The sequence below is a fragment of the Rhinatrema bivittatum genome, chromosome 1 (genome assembly GCF_901001135.1).
Source record: "Rhinatrema bivittatum chromosome 1, aRhiBiv1.1, whole genome shotgun sequence".
In the NCBI taxonomy this organism is placed as follows: Eukaryota; Metazoa; Chordata; class Amphibia; order Gymnophiona; family Rhinatrematidae; genus Rhinatrema; species Rhinatrema bivittatum.
Genome location: NC_042615.1, coordinates 125,347,356 through 125,373,415, shown reverse-complemented (window position 1 = coordinate 125,373,415; position 26,060 = coordinate 125,347,356). Strand labels below are relative to the sequence as shown.

At 45.8% G+C, this 26,060-nt stretch overlaps 1 protein-coding gene across 1 annotated transcript in view; it reads left to right on the top strand.

The window, feature by feature from the left end:
• The window catches only part of PCM1 (pericentriolar material 1), a 1,078,029-nt gene that overhangs the window by 717,745 nt on the left and 334,224 nt on the right, over positions 1–26,060 (top strand). Inside the window, 1 exon segment of the mRNA XM_029604912.1 lies at positions 25,220–25,231. Within this exon segment, the coding sequence (XP_029460772.1) occupies positions 25,220–25,231 (12 nt within the window).

Here is a 26,060-nt window from a genome sequence, read left to right as displayed (position 1 = left end):
TACGGCTGGTGGCGACCTTCGTCGGCTAGATGTCAAACGAGTCTTGCTCCGCTATCTCCAGGTCACCAATGACTTCCGCGTATCGGACCATCTCTTCGTCCTCTGGAGTGGTCCCAACCGGGGTAAACAGGCTTCTAAGACCACGATTGCGCACTGGTTGAAAGAAGCCATTTCCTCGGCATACCTTTGTCAAGGTTGTCCGCTGCCTGAGGGTCTGAAGGCCATTCTCTACGTTTTCAGGCTACTTCGTGGACGGAGAGTCAATCGGTCTCTCCACAGGAGATTTGCAGGGCCGCCACTTGGACGTCTCTGCATACTTTTGCTCGGCACTACCGTCTAGATGTGCACGCTCCGGTCTTCGGTTCCTTTGGGCGGCAAGTGCTTCGAGCGGGACTGTCTCGGTCCCACCCAGTTTAGGGAAGCTTTGGTACATCCCACTGTCTGGAATGATACGGGTACGTACAGGAAAGGAAAATTAGTTCTTACCTGTTAATTTTCGTTCTTGTAGTATCATGGATCAATCCAGACGCCCTTCCCTGTCTGTCCTTCTGTCCTCTCGAAGCTTGTCTTCTTGCAGGTTTGCAGATTTTCATATTTCACTCTGGGCAAGATTACTGAGCAATTACACCAGAAGCCTTGGTCGTTTTTTTATACCAAGTTTATGCAAGAGCGTCTAGGTATACCATGTTTTCTACATTATTCTATATTTGCTCCGTTGAGCTTTATGGTTACTTGCTTGATCCTATTCTTGGGTTTGTTGTTTTCTGCTTTGACATACGTTATACTGAAGGGTTAGAGGATAGCCTCTGTCCTGATATAGGGCATCCTTCAAGTTTTAGTCTGTCTCCACCTGCTGGAAAGGAGGCTCAACCCACTGTCTGTACTGATCCGTGGTACTACAGGAACAAAAATTAACAGGTAAGAACTAATTTTCCTTTTTTTTTTTAAGTAAACTTCTGCTGAAATTAAAGCTTTATAAACTAATAATAGATTTTAAAAGTGAAGAGGAGATAGGGATAATTTGTGGTGTATGCCTCTGGATTTCAGAACTAATTTAGAGTTTGGATAATTCTTAAAGCTAAATGGAAGGGTTATGCAACTTTTAATAAAGATCATGATGACAATCCAAAATTGTTGTGGCAAATGGCTGAAGCAGAATTAAGAGAAAAAAGTGTTTTATACTATATATAGAGAGACACAATTAAACTTATAAGGAGCGAGAAACAAGGTTTAAGGAGGCTAGAATAAAAATGAATTAGAAATGAAAAGAACCAATGAGGAGCAATTCCTAGGTCTACAGTAGTCTGAATTCTTTCATACATCAAAATATTAATTTATAGAAAATAGGGTTATTTCAATATGAAAATAAAGTTGGAGATGCTTGGCGCAATTGATAAATACAATGGAGCTCCTCTGTTCAGCACTGTTGTATAAGATAAGACAGGAGTTAGATATAACTCAGATGATTATATAATTAAGATTTCTTTGTGGACAATCAGGGACAAAGTTAGCCATACAAGTGAATAATATCATCCACTGGCACTGTCAGAACATCCTCTTTCTGTTTCAGAATAAAGTTTTCACTGAGTATGTACAGGAATTCTCACACTAGTATCACCACATGAGCCCTCTAGTTTATTTTCATCCGTATCATGAACAATCAACATTTTTCTGATTGTTGCTGCAAGTTTTCAGGTTTTTCTAAGCACATTTTTGCTTCATTTTGTCAAATTCTTTTTTCTTCTGTACATAGTTAAATTAAAAACTGAAATTTTTTTTTTTGTTCTTAGACTCATTTTTTACTTAAGTACATTGGAGAAATTGGCAAGGATTGGCAAGTCACCTTTTAAGTCCTGCATTAAATGCAATCACAAGATGGCAAGACAGGACCTTTGTGAAATTTGTCTAAGATGCCTAGGACAAGATCATGACGCATCTTGCGAACAGTGGAAGAGTGGCATGGAGGGCTTGAACCTAAAGAGAGATGAAGCTCAAATAAGAGCCATCCTCCACCAGAAAAAAGAAAATCCTTAAAGTGCTAGAACCACTGAGGTCAGAGCCAAAAAAGGTAACCAGGAGGTCTCGGTTATATAGCTTTTCTAATGAGCAAACCTCATTTGGAGGAGTCATCTTCACAGCGGTATCATGTTGATCAAACTCTGTGCCAAGAACTGGCGCATAAATATCTGCACAGTCATCTTAATTGGTAATAAGCATCATGGTGCGGAAGGAACATGGTACTGAGAGAGCTTATTAGCGCCACCATGAAGCTGGCTGCTGGCGTGGACCACTCGCCACAGCACAAATAATGTATCAGCAGATTGTTCTCAGCATGGAGAACAAACTATGCAAAAGGGATCTTCCCTTTCTGTTGTACTGCTAGAGTCAGATTCTTTCATAAAAAGATTTTTGCCAGTACAACCTTTACCAGAATGTCATGCTTTTGTCCAAAAGCTGTGGTCTTATTTTGTATCATATGCCAGTAATATTCCAACTAGTTCTTCACAGGTGAAAGTGACAGAATCTGTTTTGGAAAAGCTTGCAAAAGAGCTTGGCTCAAAAGCAAAGATGCAAAAAATAAGCTAGGATTGGGATCCTTGCAATCTATATCTTTGAAAGAAAAGAACTCCTCAGGAGACCAAGCAATAATTGTTTCAAAGTTAGAAGATTCAAATACTTATTCTTCACAAGAACATAAGAAATTGCCATACTAGGTCAGACCAAGGGTCCATCAAGCACAGCATCCTGTTTCCAACAGTGGCCAGTCCAGGCTACAAGTACCTGGCAAGTACCCAGACACGAAGTAGATTCCATGCTACTAATGTCAGTAATAGCAGTGGCTATTCTAAGACAACTTCTCCTTCATGAAAAAAATCAGCAGAACCAGGGGTCACGATTTGAAGCTCCAGGGAGGAAGATTCAGAACCAATGTCAGGAAGTATTTCTTCACGGAGAGGGTGGTGGATGCCTGGAATGCCCTTCCGAAGGAAGTGGTGAAGACCAGAACTGTGAAGGACTTCAAAGGGGCGTGGGATAAACACTGTGGATCCATAAAATCAAGAGGCCGTCAATAAAGAGTGGGTGGCTCGCCAGAATGACGGCTACTGCCTGGAGATAATACCCTTATTCAATAAACATACACATGGTTACTGTGACTCCAACATCGCTCTAAGCTACAACAGCAAGAGGAAATGTGGAAAAAAGGATTCGCACTCACAAAGTGGGGAGTAGCTGGCTTGTTACGGTGGTTACTACCCCAAACCAAATAAGCCTGATACTTCACTTTCAATGCATATCCAGCATAGCTCTCTGCTTCAACGGCAGGGGAGAAGAAAAACTGATACTTCACGCATATCCAGCATAGCTCTCTGCTTCAACGGCAGGGGAGAAGAAAAACTGATACTTCACGCATATCCAGCATAGCTCCCTGCTTCAACGGCAGGGGAGAAGAAAAACTGATACTTCACGCATATCCAGCATAGCTCTCTGCTTCAACCGCAGGGGAGAAGAAAAACTGATACTTCACGCATATCCAGCATAGCTCTCTGCTTCAACGGCAGGGGAGAAGAAAAACTGATACTTCACGCATATCCAGCATAGCTCTCTGCTTCAACGGCAGGGGAGAAGAAAAAAGGATTCGCACTCACAAAGCGGGGAGTAGCTGGCTTGTTACGGCGGTTACTACCCCAAACCAAATAAGCCTGATACTTCACTTTCAATGCATATCCTGCTTCAACGGCAGGGGAGAAGAAAAACTGATACTTCACGCATATCCAGCATAGCTCTCTGCTTCAACGGCAGGGGAGAAGAAAAACTGATACTACACGCATATCCAGCATAGCTCCCTGCTTCAACGGCAGGGGAGAAGAAAAACAACCAATAAGGGCTGAATAACACAGTCTGGGTAAAACAAATAAGCATGGGTGTAGCTTGCTTATTGCAGCGGTTACTTCCCCTACTACCCATAACTAATCAAGCTTGATATTTCACTTGGTTGCAGCTCCATCACTGCTCTCAACATTAATGGTGGGGGTGGAAGGGAAATAGAACCAAAGAGCTAAGAGAAACAGATAAGTATGAGAAAAAAATGTGAAGCTTGCTGGGCAGACTGGATGGGCCGTTTGGTCTTCTTCTGCCGTCATTTCTATGTTTCTATTATCCAAACCTTTTTTTAAACCCACTAACTGTATATTCCCATGGCTCCTGTTACACTTTGCCAGAACTGCCTTCGGATCCATCGCTTGAGCCCCCAAGAGCCAGTTCCCATATAGAGGAATTGATTTATCCAGCATTTGTTCAAAAGATGGCTGAGGCCATATTTTCAAACTGAAGAAACCATAAGATCAGAGGAATTTCAAGGAATATTAAAATGTATTCAGCTTCCAAAAAAGATTGACTGTTAAATGCCTAAAAGACTTAAAAGATCTATAATTGAGAATATTGAAAATACCACTTAAAATATCACTGGTTGTAAAGAATGTGGATATTAATTATATGGTGCAACAAGGTGCAGTTACTGCATGGCGTTTTGGTAGTGGTCTGCCATGAAGAGAGCAATAAAAAAACAAACGATATACTGCAGTATTCCACCTGGAAGAAGTGTTACCCAATGATATCTCATAACAGACAAATGGGTTGTCGAGATAATCAGCTAGGGATGTTATCTAAACTTTTAATCCTGGTTATCCGCATCTTCCCTTATCTTGAACCTCATTTGCAGGAACAGCTGACAATATTAAAGAAAGAACAAGATACCTTGAAATAGGTTCATGCAATGGAACCTTTCTGAGAGAGGGAAGGGGTTCTTTTCCAAAGAAATCGAGAGAATTTCAATATATTTTAGATCTCAGAAATCTAAATGCTTTTCTCAAAAAGGAAAAATTCAATATGAACTCCTAGAGCACCATTCTACCATATTAGAATTGGGAGACTGGCTAACCACATTGGACCTAAAGGATGCATACACCCACATTTCTATTCACAGAAAATACCTCAGATTTACTCTGAAGGATCGGTATTTTCAGTTCAAAGACCTATCATGGCCCACTCCACTAAAGCAAAAGAGAGATGTTCCAGATAGGCCAGGCATTCTGGATCAGATAATCTTCTACCTAAATCAGCTGTCGTTCCCTGTAGGTTGGGCACTTGGGTGCAGGTGGATGCTAGGAGTGAAGCAGAAGATCAGGACTGGAGGAGGAACCAGGATCAAAGCTGGAGCCAGGAGCAAAAGGGAACAAGCCAGGTGAACAGTAGTATAACGAAGCAAACTCTTGAGGACTGTTAGACTGGCCAAGGGTGTGTCAGGCTAAGGAGCTTATATCTAGCATTCAAGTTTAAGACCCAGCTAATGCTGTTCTAATAGGGAGCCTCCCTACTTCTATTTAGCTTGATAGTTCCTTCAGCATTCTTGCTGAGCCAGAGTCCTGTGCTCCACTGTAGGATCACCTGGCCACAAGTTTGATCCCCACTGCCCCCGAGAGGTCCTTCCCTTCTACCTAGCTGCAGCTCCAATAAAAAATTCACCAAATGTTTAGCAGTAGTAGTAGGTTATTTAAGAAAAAGCAATGTGATGGTTTTTCCATATTTAAACAACTTGCTAATATCAAGCAGATCATTTGACAGTGCCAAGGACTTAACATTCACAGTTCAGTTATTGGAATCACAGGGGTTTGTAATAAACCACATTGAGTCTCATATGACTCATACGACACATCAATTGGAATTTATTAAAGCACATTTGGATACTCAGATATGGAAGGCATTATTACCAGAGCTCAAAGCTTTCAAATTGATAAGCCTGTCACGCAAAGTACAGATGAGACAACTTGTATAATCACTGAAATGGTGGACAGACGCATCAAATCTTCTAAGAGGGGATCAGTTTTCACCCTCCAAAGGTTTAAAAGATATTAACCATGGATATGTCCTCAGAGTTTAGAGGAAGGACATCCATTTCAATATGGTTTGCACACAAGGAATATGAACACCTTTAGAGTACAACCTACACATAAACCTCTTGAAACTTGGAGCAATATTCAAACCTGTTCAGGTTTTCGAGCTATGGATCTCCAAATCCAAATAGGCAATCAAGAAGCAGTGTTTTACATAAATAAGGAGGGAATGATTCCTTTTGGCTTTGCAAGGAGGCTCAAAGGTTTTGGAAATGGGCACAATTGAGGAATATTTCTTTCCATAATTTACCTGCTGGGAAAGGCCATTGTTGCAAATGCCTTGAGGAGTCATCTACAACTGGATAATGGTCTCTGCACCAAGGGTACAGTATAGCAGTTACTTTGTCATTGGGGAGTTCCACAGATAAATCTCTTTACATCTTCTCAGAATTATAAGCTATCTTTTTACTGCTTCCAGAAACCAGAACAAGATTTCCTGCCATCAGACACATTTTGTGATAAGCTAGAACAATGGATTAATGTATGATTTCCTAGCGTGTAGCAGATGGACTCAAAACAAGTGGGTATAGTGTGCTCGTGCTAGCAGTTGGAGACGGATCTGACGTCAGCACGGGTACATATACCCCTGCAGGAAGTGCAGCAATTCAGTAATTTCCGTCTCCAAAGCAGTTTGGAGCTACCTCACGCTCGCTGAGCGTGTTTCCAAATTCTAACGACTAAATTCATAGAAGACACCTACCTGAAGACGAGTCCCGTACTCCTGTGGTGATACCATTCGGTCCCTCCCCCAGTTGAGTTTCCCGAGGTGATTTCCGTGGTCCCTCGGAGGTAAGTGCCTCGGTCCGGTGGCCGAATCGTGGCAGGGACCTAGCCCCCGAGTGAGAAGGGCTCGGGCGCGGCTTGGCCCCCGAGCGAGACGAGTTCGGGCCCGGCCTAGAGACAGCGGGTGCACCTCCTCGAGCGCGGCGGTGATGGTAATCACCCTCTCCCCCCGCAGCCGGAGACCGCCCAGGTTGCAGCCGGGAAGCGCCGAAGACAAGGTAAGGCGTACATCTTTACTTGTTGGTCTCCGAGGAACCGAGGAGTAGCAGAGTCTGCCTACGTGGCAACCCGCCAAGGGGGTCGCCATTTTGCCTGTCTGCTCGCCGCGCCATAGGCGCATGTCGCTACGCACACGTTGATACATACTGTTAGGCGCCCGTCGCTAAGCGCATGCTGTTATTCGCCCGTCGCTAAGCGCATGCTGTTATTCGCCCGTCGCTAAACGCATGCTGTTAGGCGCCCGTTGCTGAGCACATACTGTTAGGCGCCCGTTGCTAAGCGCATATCTTAAGCGCCCGTTGCTAAGCGCACGTTGATAGGCGCCCGCTGCTAAGCGGCGCCCGCTGATAGGCGCACGTTCATAAGCGCCCGCTGTTAGGCGCACGTTCATAGGTGCCCGCTGATAGGCGCACGTTCATAGACGCCAGTTGATAGGCGCACGTTGATAAGCGCAGGTTCATAGGCGACAGTTGATAGCCGCATGTTGATAGGCGCCCGCTGCTAAGAAGCGCCCGCTGTTAGGCGGGCCCGCTGTTAGGCGCACGTTCATAGGCGCCCGCTGATAGGCGCACGTTCATAGGCGCCCGCTGATAGGCGCACATTGATAAGCGCAGGTTCATAGGCGCCAGTTGATACGCGCACGTTGACAGGCGCACGTGGACAGGCGCACGTGGATAAACGCATATTGGTAGGTGCACATCTTTCGCACATATTCCAAAGCGCAGACTCTAGCTGAGTTGACAGATGAGATGGAGCATAAGAGAGCCCATGCGTCAGCGGAGCCGGCACCTCCAACATCAGGCATAAGCCTCTGCTCTGCATGCAACCTCAGAGCCACACAGAGCGAGGAAGCAGACTCCCTATGTGCCCAATGTGAAGAGGCCCTTGGAGTTCCAGGCCAGGACCGGTCGCAGCCCAGCGTACTTGCCAGTTCCTCAGGGAACACCCTGGACCTAGCAGGCAGCGGGGAGCTGCCAGGGAACCCGAGAGACCTGGTGCCCCTAAGGCCAGATCCGGCTTCGCTTTCCTGGGTGGAATTATTCAAGGGGATTCATGCCTTTGTAACAATGCAGGCTGCGCCCCGAACGAATCCATACTTGCCGGATGACCCGGCCCCTGGACCCTCAAGGCCTAGGCACGGCCACTCGCCACCCGGAACCCCCACTTATGGGGAGTCAGATTGCCCTGAGGAAGACGAAGAGCCCCCAGAGGAGGGAGAATTTCCCTCGGGGATTGAACCATGAGGCGCTTCTTTCTGAAAGAGGATCTCCCAGGCCTGATCTCTCAATGCCTGTCGGAACTGGCTCTTCCGGGCCATGACACCCCAGGGGAACCGAGAATGAACCCCCTGTTAGAGGGCCTGTGTCAAATGACTCACCATTTTCCCTTTCTACAAGGGAGGAAGGGAAAATGGAGGCCTCATTCAAAGGGGGTCGGGCCTTGGCTGTCATGTTCCCCTTAGACCCGGCAGCTAAAGAAATGCTGGCGTGCCCTCAGGTAGATGCCATAGTTAGCGCAATTGTGAAGCGTACCACCATTCCGGTGGAAGGGGGGACGGCCCTCAAGGATACACATGACCGGCGCATGGACGCCATTCTGAAACAAGCCTTTGAGGTGGCAGCGATGTCCCTACGAATTGCGACCTGCTGCACCGTAGTGGCGTTCCTGTTTATCACAGGCTAGGAACAACACCCCGGGAGAAGAGATGGAATCAGCTCTCTCGTTCCTCACTGACGCAGCCTCCGACCTAGTCCGTACGGCAGCCAAGGGAGTATCTTCCTCAGTGGCAGCCAGGAGGCAGCTCTGGCTACGTAATTGGTCGGCTGACTCCTCTTCCAAGACACGTCTCACGAGAATGCCCTTTAAGGGATCCCTCCTGTTCGGCAGCGACCTCGAGAAACTGGCCAATAAATGGGGCGCCTCTCCATTACCCCGTCTGCCAGAAGACAGGCCAAGGAGGAGCCAGCGCCCTTTTCCTAGACCATCCAGAGGTAGAAACTCTCAGCGCTTCAACCCTTACAGAACTCGCTACCAAGCACCTCATCCGCAGGCCAGGAACCAGTCCTTTCGGACTAAGCGCAGTAAGAGGGGAACCAGCTCGGGTTCAGGTCCCGGCCGTACACCACAATGACAATCAGCCGACCCATCTGGGGGTAGCAGCCATAGGGGGCAGGCTAACCCTCTTCTACCACAGGTGGGTCGAGATTACCTCGGACCAGTGGGTCCTCGCCATCATCCGAGAAGGGTACTACCTGGACTTTCTTCAACTCCCGCCGGACAAGTTTGTGGAATCTCCTTGTTCACCCCTCAAGAGGACGGCACTAGAAGTTACCTTGCAGAGGCTCCTGTCCCTAAAAGCCATAATCCCAGTGCCTGCAGGGGAGATAAATTCTGGGCATTATTCCATTTATTTCATAGTGCCCAAAAAGGAGGGCACTTTCAGGCCTGTCCTGGACCTCAAGTCGGTCAACTGACACCTATGGGTCCCCAGCTTTCACATGGAAACCCTGCGGTCTGTCAAGAATGCAGTACAGCCAGGGGAGTTTCTCACATCCCTAGATCTATCGGAAGCGTACTTGCATATCCCAATCCATCGGGATCACCAGCGCTATTTACGCTTCAAAGTCCTGAATCAACACTTCCAGTTCCGAGCTTTACCCTTCGGGTTAGCCACCGCACCGCGAACCTTTACCAAGGTCATAGTAGTAGTGGCGGCGTCAGGAAGGAAGGAATTCTCGTCCATCCCTACCTGGACGATTTGGCTGATCAGGGCAAAGTCCTCGGAGGAGAGCCACCAGGCAACCAACAGAGTTATATCTCTTCTGGAAAGCGTAGGATGGGTAGTAAACTTGAACAAGAGTTCCCTACAGCCTTCTCAGTCGCTGGAATACCTAGGAGTCCAATTCGACACCCAGGAAGACAAGGTCAGTCTGACCTCCAAGAGAAGATCAAAGCTCCGGAATCGTCTGCAGGTCCTGCTGAGCGCCACCCGGCCCACGCTTGGGATTACTTACAGGTCCTCGGCCTTATGGCATCCACTCTGGAGGTGATACCATGGGCGCGGGCTCATATGAGACCATTACACCACGCCCTCCTATCTCGGTGGAGCCCACGATCACAGAACTACACTGTACACCTTCCTCTACAAGCCAGAGTGCGGAATCAGCTACGGTGGTGGTTGCAGCCCGGCCACATGAGCTGGGGGTCGAGAATGTCCTCCCCAACCTGGTCCCTGCTCACTTCAGATGCCAGCCTGAACGGATGGGGAGCACACTGCGAAGAACTCACCGCCCAAGGGCGGTGGAACAGAGAAGAGTCGGGGTGGAACATCAACCGACTAGAGGCACGGGCAGTCAGGCTAGCGTGCCTGCGATTTTTGCCCACAGACTTCGCAACAGAGCGGTCAGAGTGATGTCAGACAACGCCACCACAGTGGCATACATCGACCGACAGGGCGGAACCAGAAGCCAACAGGTATCCCTAGAAATAGCCCCCCTGATGACTTGGGCGGAAGCGAATCTCCAGGACATCTCCGCCGTCCACATCGCCGGGAAGGACAACACCATGGCATACTTCCTCAGCAGAGAAAGCCTAAATCCAGGGGAATGGCAGCTGTCGCTCACAGCTTTCCAGATGATTGTGGATCAGTGGGGGATGCCGGGCATGGACCTACTAGCGGACAGGTCCAACGCTCAAGTACCCAGATTTTTCAGCCGCAGGCGGGATCCGCTAACCCAGGGGATCGATGCCCTGGTACATCCATGGCCTCAGGGGATCCTGCTATATGCCTTTCCTCCATGGCCCCTGCTGGGCGCCATTTTACACAAGATTCAGCGGCACAGAGGCCTAGTTCTTCTAGTGGCCCCGGACTGGCCAAGAAGACCCTGGTACTCAGACATGAGAAGACTACTGGCAGGGAATCCATTACCCCTGCCTGCACACAGGGACCTGCTGCGGCAAGGTCCCATCCTCCATGAGGATCCAGCTCAATTCTCTCTTACGGTCTGGCCATTGAGAGAGCTAGGCTGAAGAAAATAGGATACTCGGGGCCGGTGATAGATACACTCCTCCGAGCACGCAAGTTCTCCACATCGCTAACTTATATAAGGATCTGGAGAGTATTTGAAGCCTGGTGCGAAACTCACAGCATCAATCCACATGCCGCTAAGATCCCTATCATTTTGGATTTCCTGCAAGATGGACTTCAGAAGGGTCTGTCCCTCAATTCCATCAAGGTTCAAGTGGCAGCGCTTTCCTGCTTCGGTCCCCGGAGTGACGGCAACAGCATCGCCACACACCCAGACGTTTCACGTTTCCTGAAAGGAGTCAAACACATTCGCCCGCCACTGAAGTGGCCAGTGCCCCTGTGGGAACCTCAACCTAGTTTTGGAATTTCTAGCAGGACCCGCCTTCAGACCCATTCGAGGCCTGTCCCTCTGTTTGTTAACCTTGAAGATGGTGTTCCTGCTGGCCGTATGCTCAGCACGCTGCATCTCAGAGCTACAAGCGCTGTCCTGCCGTGATCTGTTTCTCAGAATCACTCCAGAGGCTATCCATCTTCTCACGGTTCCTTCCTTCTTACCCAAAGTAGTCTCACACTTCCACCTCAACCAAACCATATCCTTGCCTACCACGGAAGGTTTGAAGAAGTCGGAAGAATGTCGAATACTACGCCATCTCGACATCAGCAGGCTACTGTCCAGATACCTGGAAATGTCAGAAGCAGTACGAAAGACGGACCACCTGTTCGTCCTTCACAGAGGGAAGAAGCAAGGGGAAGCGGCCTCACGGGCAACCATCGCCCGCTGGATCAAAGAAGTTATCAAGGCGGCCTACGTAGAAGCGGGAAAGCCACCACCTCTACGGGTCAAGGCTCACTCTACCAGAGCGCAAGCGGCTTCCTGGGCAGAAACTAGGATGCTGTTGCCTGCAGAGATCTGCAAAGCGGCGACGTGGTCCTCCTTCCATACCTTCTCCAGATTCTACCGCCTGGATGTGCAGGCCAGGGAGGACACAGCATTCGCGAGGGCTATCCTGAATGGACCTCGGGCAGCCTCCCGCCCAGTCCGGGAGTAGCTTTTGTACATCCCACTTGTTTTGAATCCATCTGCTACACGCTAGGAAATGTTGAGATTACTTACCTGATAATCTCCTTTTCCTTAGTGTATGCAGATGGACTTAGCATCCCGCCCAGCTGCCGGTATACATGGGGATTCACCGACTCACGGTAAGCCATGTTTCCTTATAATAGGGCATCCACCCTGCCGGGTGTCGACGCCTTCCGGTTGAGAACACTGGCGGTCTCCAGCTACTATCAATCGGTCAGGGTAATCCTGTTCATTTAATCGATCGGTCAGTTACACATATATCCATAAAGCTTTTGCAAGGATGATTACTGAATTGCTGCACTTCCTGCGGGGGTATATGTACCCGTGCTGACGTCAGATCCGTCTCCAACTGCTAGCATGAGCACACTATACCCACTTGTTTTGAGTCCATCTGCATACACTAAGGAAAAGGAGATTATCAGGTAAGTAATCTCAACAATTCTTTCCAATCCCTCTAATTGCAAGAACAATTGTGAAGCTGAGAGAGAGGATAAATGGTGCATGATCATTATAGCCCCTTTTTGGGCTCAACAGATATGGTATCTCTGATTGGAGATGCTAGCCATAGGGCTCCACACCCCTTCCCCATATGTCCACAAATATTTCCAAATCTTTCAATTCAAGGGAGCCTTGCTTCATCCCAGCCTCTCATCTCTTGCTCTCACAGCATGGAGATTGAAAGTGAATTGATACAAGTCTTGTCCTTACCAAATGAAGTAAAAAGTATTTCTAGCAGCTAGAAAGCCAACTACAAGGTGTTCCTATAATTTCAAATAGAAAAGGTTTGCCACCTCATGTTTTGAACATAATGATCTATTTTCCTGCCGTACATCAGCTCTTTTACAATATCTTCTACATCTAGTGAATTCTGGATTTAACACTAATTCAGTACGGATACTTATGAGTGCGATTGCAGCTTACCACTAGTGTTCATAAAATCTGCCCATTCTCAACACCCTCCGACATTCTGTTTTATAAAGGGATTGTACTACTTGAGACCTCCAGTTAGACATCCACCTCCACAATGAGATGTGGTCTTGTCTGTTAGCAATGGTAGACTTAAAACAGAAAATAATATAAAACTCTGTTCTTCACAGCCATCACTTCAGCACATAGAATTAGTGAACTTCAAGCTTTGATGATTTATCTACCTTATACCTAAATGTTAAAAAATCAGGCATTCTGGAGAACACATCCAAGGATTTTACAAAAAGTGATGATACAATTTCATATGTCTCAAACTATTGTAATACCCAGTTTATTTCAAAAAACTCACATATCCTCAAGGCACAAAACTCTTCATAACCTGTACTTTGAGGGCTTTACAGTTCTACTTAAACAGAACTAAAGCCTTCAGGAACTTGTCACAATTGTTCCTATGTTTTGAGGGCTTCAAGCAAAGATTTCCAGTTAATAAACACACTTTATCAAGATGGCTTTCTAAGTGCATCTCTCATTGTTTTTCAAAAGCAGGAATTAGTAAAAAAGCTCACTAAGTATAGGCAACAAACTTTGGGGGGCTGATTTACTAAGCATTTTTCCCATGGAGACAGAATGGGAGAAAAGCCTTAGTAAATCGGTCCTTTAGATTGTAAACCCTCTGAGGATAGGGAATCACCTACAGTTCTTTAATGTACTCCACTTTGCATTGCTGAAAAGTGGAATATAAATCAAATAAAATAATCACAGCAGCAGCAACAATGGCACAACTTAAGGCAGTTTAGTTGGACACAGGATACTGGACTTGATGGACCCTTTGTCTGACCTAGTATGGCATATCTTTTATATATAGATATAGATATATATATATATATATATTCTTAAGATATTTGTAATGCTACTACATGATCATCAAAGCACATATTTATGAAACATCATTGTCTGGACCAACATTCATGTAAAAACAGTGCATTTGTATAGTCAGTTTTAAAGAACTTAAGTTAAGCTTGAGCTATACATAGTAACATAACATAGTATTGATGGCAGAAAAAGACCAATTGATTCATCCACTTTGCCCAGTAAATTTCTTATGGTAGTAACTGCCAATCTGTACAGCTTACCCCCAAGCCTTATATATTAACAAAGCAACATTTTTATTAAGTGAGGAGCCTTCTTGAAAATTCAGACAATGCTGCTTAATGAACTTTGATCTTGAACTTAGCCTTAGAAGCAGTTCTGTGCTTTTTCCCTTATGTCTGCATATCAGTACCCCACACCGTAAAAGTTGGGGCCTGAGTTGGTTGTCCTCTGAATCCAATTTCTCTCCCCTCCTAACACTATCAAAGTGGAGAGCGCAGGGTCAGATCAGCAAATCTTATTGGTTAAGGATAGTAACCACCACCAAGCAGGGTACCCCCATACACCCTTTTCTTCATTTCTGTCCTTCAGCCTTTAGGGATCTACAGGATTTATCCCATGCCCCTTTGAATTCTTTAACTGTTTTTGTGTTCACCATCTTCTCCACAAGGGCATTTCAAGCATCCACCACCCTTTCCGTGAAGAAATATTTTCTGACATTGTCTCTGAATCGTCCCCGTCTGGATTTTCATTTCATGAACCTTAGTTCTACTGTTTCCAGTGGAAAAGATTTGAAGTACATGCATCAGTAAAACCTTTCAGATATCTGAAGGTCTGTATCATATCTCCCCTGCTTCTCCTTTCTTCCAGGGGTGTACGTATGTAGCTCCTTCAGTCTCTCCTCCTAAGTCTTCCGATGTAGACTCCATACCATTTGGGTCTCTTTTCTTTGGAACACCTCCATCTTGTCTCTATCCTTTTTGAGATACGGGCTCCAGTACTGATCTCAGTATTCCAAGTGAGGCCTCACCAAGGACCTGTACAATGCCATCACCACCTCCTTTTTCTTACTGGTTTTTCCTCTCTATATACAGCCCAGCTTTATTCTATCCTCCACCACTCTCCAAGGGTTGCTGGGGGTTGGAGATGGGAGTGGAAGAACATTCTCTAAAGATCACAACCATTAGCTAGGGAGTCCCAATTTGTGTGGCTGACTTTGTTCCTGTTTGTCAAAGAAGAAAGCAATCATGCTTACCTGTAGATGATCTCCATGGACAGCAGAACAAACAGCCACATAATCCCTCCCACCTCTCCACATAGTTGAAACTACCTTAGTAAACGAATAAAGGGCTCGTGTGGTGACACTTGCACAGGAATTCCTCCATATGCTCAATGAAAACTTTATTCTGAGCTTGAGAATGAGGATGTTCCAAAAGAGACTTCACCAACTTGTGTGGCTGCTTATTCTGCTTATCCTTCTTGATTTTCTGAACTCTGAAAACGTATCCATTCCGATGCCATCAGGATGATGTCACCCACTTATGTGGCTGACTATCCTGCCTGACCATGGAGAAATGTACAATTCCAAGGGATGTATATTTGTTTATCTCAGTCTTGTTTGCCCATAATTATTCTGGGATAGCCTTATGTCATTAAGGGGTCATTTTCTAACAGCTTGCATAGATACAAAGGCAATTATCTGTCTACTTTACACCAGTTTCAAAGGGAAAGTACATAAATTATGTAATTTTGAAAATTATCCCACCAAAACTACTCACACATTGGCTTTTAAAATGACTTTCCCTATACCTGGATATCCAAACGTGTTTTGAAATAATGAAAACAATAGTAGTAATAGACATGTTTTGTATAGGTGCATACAGATGAATGGTTTAAAAGCAAGTCTTGTAAAAGCAGCATTTCATTAGCTGTAAGGGACAAATACAATTGGGATTAGTAACACAAAATTCACTTGATGGCCAATGGGTAAATGTATGAACTAAAATGAAACATTTTGCTCCTACCATTGCTGGACATATAGCTCATCCTTAATGTAATCTGTGAATTGTTCCTTGCTTATCAGCAAAGGAATATGTTCATAAGTTCACCCCATAAGCTCCATTCACAGTGCACCATAATGTGGCATGTTAGAATTTTCTCAGTCCAGCCCCATTTAAAAGGAAAAATCCAAATCACAGAACCCTTTGAACATTTATAGTATCAATATGTGAAGCTGTTCCTTCTGTTTGATATATTACAAAAAAAAAATTCTTCATATTTATATTTTAGAGTAAGTGCTAGTTGTCAAGTTATGTTCCTGCTAGATTTTTAAGTGATTATGACTGATATCTATGTAAGTTATTGACTAAATAGGTATTTAACTAAAATTTGCTTATTATGCATATTCCCTACTATGCTGTGACTTTCTCATCTAAATCTATGTGGGTATGCTGATTCCAAAGCAGGTTACATAATTTAAGCTTTTGCTCAGACCAGTGAAAAAAACAAACTCAAAATAGTTAAATTCATAGAAACAGAAAAAGAAAAGATAAAGCTTATATAAAAAAGTAAGAATTGTATTAATTTAGCAGGGCTTTTGAGATTCTAAAAAATATTTACTTCCTCTTCATCCAGTCAGACTAGGCCAGATCAGTGGGTTATGCACGCCAACCAGGAAATGGAGGCAGAGATAGACAGGTTTGTTGATGTTACTCCTTCTATACCTCTGTGTTGACATTAGGCCTCCAATATTCTTTCTCTGTCTCCAACAAATTGTAGTCAAGCATCCCTGGCTGTGGACTTGGGCATGATAGGCTGAACAGGAAAATTGTTTCAGGGCTCATTGCAAAACAAGAAGGTAACTGGGGGCTCCAAATGTGACAGCCTTTGAGCTGTGAAGGCCAGGAGGCTTCCAGATGGGCTTGGTTTTTAATTTCCCTTCTTCCCCCTCCCCCGATCTTCCGTCCTCAAAATCTATCTTCCTTGGATTAAAATAAGGGGGGGGGGGGGATCTGTATCTTTAATGTCTGTGTCAGGGTCTGATTAAGAGACAGGCACAATAGACTTACTTCATCAGCAATTTTAATGAAAAGAACATAATTAAACATAAGCTGTGTTTACTGTCTTATAATAATGCAGGAGAATAAACAAAGTAGCCAAAAGTCTTTCCTTACTGGGCAAACCACAAGTGAGGTTCAAATAGCTTGAAAGACTTCAGTGCAACCCTCTTCAAACTGATCCCTAAGGATAGGGAAAAACTTGCCAGTAGAGAATGTAAAACAGCTGAGCTACATGGGTGGTCTACCTTCAGGCCAATGAGCCTCTGGCTGGGCATAACCCATCCCACAATACCTGAACAGTAACAGCACTACTACTTCCCCGACTACTTGGGAGGGCTTCAGCCTACCATTCCCAGGGTCACCTCCAGGCATCCTTAAGTATCATGCCTTAGAGATCAAAATCACTTTTAGACTAATTTTATCAAGCCTTCTATACCCAGTCTCCACCTCACCAAGCCTTCCTACAGCAGAAGAAGTTATTTCAAGATATCCATTAAAATCAGTCAGATTTTTTTTTCTTTTTTCATAGTCTAAGCCTTAGTAGCCATTGCTGTTGAGGGATGTGGTGATGACCCTGCTGACCATATAGCACAATTATGTGAGATGGAATCAGTTCCGATAGTTAGCTATATTGAGTCTGTATATCTCAAGTCCTCTTTACAAAGAGGTATTGATCAGAGGAGTCTCGCAAAGACTCCATACTCGGAGCCCTCTTTTTCTGTGCTTTTTCTTTCCTGTCGATGGTTGGGTTAGCCTTTGGTCATTGGTTTCTTCCTTTTTTAGCAGTGAAAGTCCCTCCTACAAAAACATGGACCTTAGGACTTTCTGCCTTATTTGCAATTTCCTCAGGGTCTCTAAGTTGCCCTTTTCGGAGTCCTTGGTTTACAGCCTAAATATCTTTTTGCATTTAGCGAACTGCTTCATCCAATTGGGTTATAGCAGGCAGGGCTACTACATCCAGCTTAACAACTTGTCCAGCTTTTCCAGTTTGGACATAAGAGGCATCACTATTTCCTCCATTTCCATCATGCAGTCTCTCCAGGTTTGTTCCACAAATTTAGACTGGAGGTAGTCCTTTTGCCTGGCTTTCACTTCTTCAGACTGCACTGTGTAGGCAATCCGCTTGATCCAGTCCTCTATTCCGTTATTTCTGGGTCAACTTTGTTCTCGTGTGTTCCTAACAACTCAATATCCCTCTACAGAGGTGGCATGTTACTTCACAGGGCTAGTTTGTGGTGGAGGGTACTGGTCCATAAAGCATCCCAAGCCCTCGCACAATAGGCAACAGGAGCGAGGTTGAGGAGGTTGAGTATTGCCCCCTGAAATTGGCTCCCTGGAGGGGACAGTGTAGATTTGCTTTGGGTGGGGGAGCGCTTCTGGTGACTCTGTCCGGTGAGAGAAATGTTTGAGGAGGCGATTCGGATAGCGGCTGCATGTAGAAGCAATGGAATGCGGGAACAAAATGGCACCAGTCGGAGTATGATAGGAAGTCTTCCCTGTATATGGCATGTCATCTAAGAAAGATCCAGGCTGGGGTGGCCCACAGTGTTTGCTGGGAGTGCTCCCTGGCTTGCCAAAAGCTGGTAAACCATGAATTTATTGGAGGGCTGTGTGCTTTGCTGGGTGTACAGATTTCAGAAGTAACAATGTCTGCTATCCTGACTGCTCCAGTGGCCATTTCACAGCTGCGGGGCACTGAAATGAAGACTGGGTTTCCCCTTCCGAATTCTCAGAGGAGATTTGAACTCCCAGAGGGACCAAATGTTGTTAACAGAATGCAGGAGAGCTGGCTTCCCCTACACTAGATATTGTTTCCTTGCCCTGGGCAATAATTTCTCAGGAAATTTTGAAGGGCTTGCAAGCTTTTTGCCTAGGTCAGGTACATTATAAATGGCTGTCTCTGCTCTCCTTGCACCTTGTACACCTGCCCTCCCAGGACCTTCTAGACTGGGCAGCCGGGCTAGAAAAGGCCTAGGGATCTGAATGAGAAGGGAATGCCAGTAAAGGAATTTGTTTCCCTTAGATGATTCTCTCAATGGGTTTACAAATTTTCCTTGGGAAGGTAGTGATGTGGACTTTGGAGGAAGGTGAGGTTTCTCCAGAAAGGGGGGACCATGCCTCCATGTTTTCATAGAGATGAAATGTCCCTGGTTTCTCTGTCCCTACACACGTTGCAAATTTTGGATGAGGAGAAAAGGAAGAAAGCCCTGCTTATAAGGAAGGACCCTATATGGTCAACTTGAGAAAGTCTTGGCATTTTTCCCATGCACTAGGCACTGCAGGATCTGATTGATTTAGAATGAGCGGCTCTGGAAGCTAATTTTAAAGGGGGCCGCTCTCTGGCTAAGTTGTACCTGTTGGACCCACAGGTGAAGAAGTTCCACTTTCTCAAGGTAGATGCTTTGGTGTGTTCGGTAATGATGAGGAAGGTTATGATATAAAGCATATAGTGTAAGGATTTTATTTCTACATTTTAGGAACTTATATCTAAGCAATTTAGGACATAGAAATATAAAGGAAGAGGGATGATGTAAGGCTTCACAAACCTTTTCTGGCATGACACTAGACCCAGTTAGATTTTCAAGATATCCACAATGAATATGTATATGAGAGATTTGAATGCATTGGATACCCAGTATGTGGGAAATTTTGAAAAATCACACACAAAAGTTGGCAAATGTGCACATGAATTAAACTAATATTCAAAGTAGATGTAAGCTAAAAAGTCAGCTTTGAAAATTATCCCACCAGATTTACCTAGACATGTTTCACCTGCTAAAACTTCCATAATTTTTTCCTGAAAATTTACATGCATACTTTTTAAAATCCCAAAGTATGCACATAAATCCTAACTTCTCTAGTTCCACTTTCAGAACTCCATTCAGTTTTGATAAATTTGTGCTCACATGACATGCATGTAAGTTTACCTGCTTTATTAGGAGGGCAATTTTGCAAAAAGTCCATTCCTGCCATTTTTATCAATAACGTTCTTTGAAAATTACCCTCTATATGCCAACTAATTTCATGTATTTTATATTCATTACGGCTATCCTGAAAATCAGACTAGCTCTGGAATTATGAGATCAGATTTGGAAAGCTCTGTTGTAAATAAACAAGCCAATTGATATTGAGGAAATAAGGTGGTAAAGGATTGTATGAGAGTCACAGATTTATTTTGATATTAAAGTAGTGTAAAGCAGTGTTAAGGATCAAATTTAAGTTTTGGGCAAAAGTAGGATAGGAGAGTACAAACCCCTGATAATCCATTTGTTTCCACAGTTTTGAAATAGTACATCTTTTGCCCATGGATTTAAATACCTGCAACTTCAAGAAGGGTAAAAATTAAAATATTGTAGACGAAAAAATGTGGAAACACCACCTTGGAATTTTTATCCAGTTTTTAAGTGTAGCACTTTGAGGCAGAAAACTCATGGCGCTTAATGCAGAAGTTTTCAGGTAATTTTGGTGCTCCTGTATGTAGTTTCATGTGTTCTTTCTTTTCTGTTAATATAAACTTGTCTTTGCAAGTTGTGATACTTTTAAAATCAAAAAGAAGATTGCAATACTGAAAGGAAGCTTTTATATTTAGATAATGAACATTTTAATTATCGTGTTTTGCCTTTTCACTAACTTCTGAATTTTTTTTTTTTTTTAGTTTTGTTTTTCTCTTCCTTTTACAGTAACTTTAGATGGACCGTTAGGCTCTTTTTCAAAAATGTTATTTCTTATCACTGATCTGCTTGACACATGACTCACAAATTCAGCTCACCCTTGTTTTGGGCACACATAGTTTGTCGTCTTTTTTTTTTTTTTTCTGAAGACTAGCATTTGACCTCAGTCATGCAACTGGGTCATGTGACCTCATGTTCATTGCTACAGAAATGGAATCTTCTAGAACTCTCTGGGAAGGCAATAGCCTTTCACTGCTTATGCATTGTAATTCTTGTATTATACCAGCTGCCTTCCTTTTTTTTTTTTTTTTGTGATATTTCAGATGTATTTTCCTGTGCTGTGGCCCTGCAGAACTTATTCTTTTGTCTTTCTGCATTTTCTGCCAAACTCCTCTAGCTTTTTGCCCTAGTGTGATGATTTTGTAACTTTTTTTTTTTTAACCTTCCTGCTAAACCAGCCCACTTTTTTTTTTTTTTGCGGCCATTGATGAAAGGCTTAGTGGCTATGGTAGAAAGAGTAACTTACAATTAATGGACAAAAGCTTGGCCTATATTCACAGTGCTGGGCCTTTATAGTACCACAGTTCGTGTCTCCCCTTGCACGTTTCCATACGGGACAAGAGTAGAGGATGCTAAAGTCTCAGTAAATCAACTCACTCAGACTTTAGGAAAATATCTGTATTATTGAAGAGCTTAAAACTTTGACTTTTTCCCTCTCCACTTCCAATTTGACCTTGGGTGTATGCTTATAAATCCCAGCTCACTAAATAGTTTTCAACTGCTGATGCCTATGTTCTGTTTTGAGGAACTCATTTGCAGGGACTTCACACCCAGGGCAACTGGTTCCTCTAAGGGAAGATGCTGCAAATTCTGGGGTAGTAAACAATTGTGAATGCTCTAAAATTTTCAGTTAGCCAGCAAGATTGTTATAGTTCAGACAGGTGGCCATTTTCTACTTGAACACAGGGAGAAACTTGTTCCATTCTCTTGTATTGGGTAATGGTGTGTGGATCTGAGCCATCTCTCATGAGATGACTAAGTCATATACCTAGGTAGGAAGAAATATTTTGGTAGACTAACGGGTGAATTTTAAATGCCTGGCAAGAGTAAATCCCGGGGGTTATATGCATGGATCGGTCTTGCGCGCACTGCACGCATTTTCAAAGAAGCCCGGCCATGCGTGTAACTGCTGGAGGTGGTTGGTACAGCAGCCATTTGCTGCTGTGCAGGGGAAGGGCGTGCCGGCAGTTGGCCAGCACACGCATGTTATAAAATTGGTACGTCCATGTGTGTGCGCCGGGAAGCGTGCACACACGGAGGTGCACGCGCACCTACCCCTAAGTTGACAACTGGAATCCCAAATGTGGTACCTGGATCAGTATGTGGCAAGCAGGATCTTCTTTGATGGGCCTCAGCCAAGTGGACCGTTTGCAGCATCTTGGTATCAGTTTTCCTGGTATCACAGGCTCTCCATGCCCTGGTTCAGTCTGTTGTGCAGTCTTCCTTCCACCAGGGGGGGTCACTTTCAGCCTTGTCAGGCATGGAATCTTCTTGATGTTTAGGTAATTGCCAGGTTCTTGTGGCCTGGTTTGTTCTCTTTTGGAAACAGGATGTTGGGCTTGATGGACCCTTGGTCTGACCCAGCATGGCATTTTCTTATGTGCTTATGTTCTTCTTGCTTCTCACACCACTCCCAATTTCCAGCTCCATTTAACCCCTCCCTCTCCAGAACTTCTGTGCTTCATCATAGAGTCCCCCTTGGCTCTGACTGCAGCTCTTACCTTGCTCCATGCCTTGTGACCTCCAGGCTTTGTTACTTTCTGACTTGCCCATCAACCTATCCAGGCCTTTCCTCGACTAGTGGCATCTGGGCTTTATGCTTAGCAACCTTCCGACATTCTGTATTACTGCCTTCGGGACTGAGAGTTCTCTCTTCCTTGTATGTACCCAGTTCAGTCCAGACTCCTGGATTTTGCCTCCCTACCAGCAGATGGAGACAGTTTAACTGACACTGTACATAACACAGAATGCCACCTGCAGTCCCTCAGTATTTCTCTGTCTCCAGCAGATGTTAGATGGTGTAAAACCTGCAGTCTGGAGAAAGAGACAAAAAAGATTAAAAATCAAGAAAACTTCTGGATCCTGGTCAGGCGATTGCCCCTGGTTTGAGGCAGATGAGCAGGGGGTTGGTGACCTTTCTGATAGCTCAGTCAAGAGGTCCGTGGGGTGGACATCTGGTGAAGCCATCCCTCATCCCCCATGAGACAGCAGTGGAACCTGCTGGCAGTTCTGCAGTGCCAGCCCAGTGGAGCCGGGAAGTGTCCCTTTTTTTATGGTTTGTCCTGGGCTGGATCGCTAAAGTTTGGAAAAAGGAGATGGATATAGTCAGTGTATTATGGTTAAGCGGTGTTTGGGTGGATTCTTGGGTACTGTGGCAGATGACCATGCCCATGGGGAGGAGCCCCGTGGGGAGCCACAGTACTGGGCTAGACTCAGGACACACAAACACAGAATTAGTTCTTTTACTGTACAGCTTGAGGTACACCACCAGAGGTGGCAGTAATGAAGTAGTCTGGATCTAGCAGTCTCGGGACCCTCAGCAGAGGGGACCCTTCTCACCCTGTTGGTATAGGGGAACTCTGGTGTAGGTTTCCCAGCAAGGCAATGCTGTGGAGGAGACAGACTGAGAGTTAGATTACTCACTAGATGGTAGCTATAGGTAAGCGATTCCACCAGGCTGAAGTAGATGGTACTGTCACTGAGGCAGGGAGAGCAGGCCCTTGAGGAGCGAGTACCTGATCCCTGAAAGACACCTGAAATAAAGCAGAGGGCCCCCGAGGAGCGGGTACCCAAGTTAGTCAATGCCCCGAAGGGCAGAGAGAGAGCTTCCAGCGGCAGCACGGAAACGGCAGAGTAGCTTAGACAGGACAAATCTGAGTCTTTGCTAACTCAGTGAGCTAGCAATTGAATACAGGCTATATACCTGGATGGCGTGATATCACTTGAGGGGGACGCCCCCGAGGTTCGTGCCAATGCTGGAATAAAGACGTGGGTGGCGCGCACGCACCCTAGTAGGTCCTTGGGAGGAGCATGGCGGGAGGCAGCACCATAGCCGTTCTGGGGACGCTGGAGAGGGTGGCTTGCAGACGTGGCGGTAGCCATTTTCCCAACGTAAGCGGGAGGAGCCATGAACAAGGTGAGGCAAACGGGGCGAAGCCGTCTAGGACCGACGGACGCAACACAGTGTTCTGGCTCTTTTCTGATCTGCCATGTGGCCTGCGCTTCTGGAACTGGAACCTCTGCACCTAAGGAAAGTATCTTTCTCTTTTTTGTTCTCAGAGTAAAAAAAAACAGAGGACCTAGTTAGAGGAATCTGTGGAGCATTTGGCTTCCAGGGGGAGCTACCTTAGCAGCTTGGGAAGCTCAGTGATTGGGTTTTACAGCAGCTTCTCTGCGGGTGGAGAAGACTGACTGTCTCCGTGGCGCTGAGGGACTGTTCCTCTGCTTGCCATTAAGGTGCTGGTGGTGCCGTGGGTGCAGGGATGGAACAGTGTGTGGCAAAAGCGGCAAGGCGTTCGAGGTCTGCATCGAGCATGGCTGTACCAGTAGAACGAGCTTCGTGGGTGACAGGGTCTAGCGCTGAGGCTTTCCCCTTCAGCGCAGAAGCGACAGCCATTTTCGATTCCCTAGTAGCATTGACGGGAAAGGCAAGGGAATCCCCCTCTCAACTATCGCCGGCAGTTTCCAGTCATCGGAGGTGCAGAGAAGCACTTGCACCGATGGAGGAGTGTCCAATTCTGATAGAGGTCTTCTGCCAGTTTTAATGTGGATATGCACACAGCATGTTTAACGGAACTGGCAGCAAGGGATGCTGGCTCTCGGCCTCAGTCTCCATGGATTCTCGGCCGGTCAAGAGTACTGAGCTGTTGAGAAGCTCTTCAGGCCTTTGATGATTTTCGGTGCCGGATGTTGAACGAATTCGAGCCTAAACACCTGAAGGTGCAGGCAAGCTTTGCTTAGCTGTGTGGTGGGTTGCAGCAGCGGTTCTTTTCCCATAGGTGTATGTGCGCATTCTCGCATGACTGTTGCATGTGCAGGATCTGTGCACATAAGGCAGCAACCTAAATTTGAGCGCATAGGTATTTGTACGTGTATTTGCGCATATACTTGTGCGCGTATGATCGCAACTTAGTCTTGAGAGCATATTTGTGTGCATCCTGGAAGGATGTCTGTATATGTCTGGGTGGTATTGGTGTACATGCAGGAGGCTGCCTAGAGCCAAAGTTCTGGAGAGCTAGGCGCTGGGGATGACCAGGTCCAACCACCTTGCTATCTGTGAGGCTTGCCGCTGATAGCAATTCAGTCCTCACTCTCTTTGTGTCAGCACTGTTTAGATGCTCAAAGTGATTTGACTACTACAGCTTTTGCCCATGTTGAGGCATCTGCTCTGCCTGTGGTATCTCTGGCGGGAAGTGGAGTGGGAGGCGAGGCAATGATCAGTTCTCCTCCTCCCTTGTTCCTGATAGCAGAAGCTTCACTGAGCGAGAGAGGTTGGAGGGAGTAAGTTTAGGCCTATGGGCTCCGGTATTGATCCATCCTCCTCCTGGGTGGAATGTTTCCAGGGCCTGCAGAACTTTCTGCAGGTGTGCTCAGCAAAGGCGAAGCAACCTACTATGTAGGGATCACGTGCTCAGGCCTCCCATTTGTTAATCATGACAGGCAAATGCCACAGGGAGGCTGCCCCTGGTAATATTCAAGGGGATGTGGATCATGAGACAGCAGAGGATTCCGATGGGGAATTAGCTTTCTCACCTCTAGAAGATGGAGAAATCGCATATGATTGAAAGCCGCTTCAGGCTTTGCTCAGATTTTTTTTCTTTTTTCACAAAGATATCTTGCTGATTTTATTGGCTCAGACTTTGAACACGCTTAGTGTGTTGCGTGCCCCACCCACGGCCGTCCTGCACGCGGGTCTGCTCACCTTCATGGTTCCACAGCGGGTCCCAGGACAACCTCCCTCGTGGTAGTTGCCAGTCCTGCCAGGCCCCGCGGCGGCGGTCACCGGGCCTTCCTCTGAGTGCTAGGCCTCATGCCGAGGCTCGGCGTCCTTGGCCATGTTAGCCACGCCCATATACGCAGACTGCCCGGACTCATGTAGGGCCAAGGGCGGGTCCTAGCTCCGCGGCGCGCCCTGATTGATCCCTCGTTATAAGGAAGTTCTTGTCTCTGCTTCCATGCCTTGGCAATCGGGTTGGTTTTTTCTAAGATTGCCTCTGCGCTTGTACCTGTTCCTGCTTGTTCCCAGTCTCGTTCCAGGATCCTTCTGTTCCAGTTCCGTTCCTGACTTGTTCCTGCATCCTAGTTCCTGTGTCCTGCTTGTTCCTGTGTTCACCTGTCTGTCTACCCAGATAATACCCTCTGACTGTCTTCTGGTACTGACCTCAGCTTGCTCTTCACCTGCCTGCCTACTTG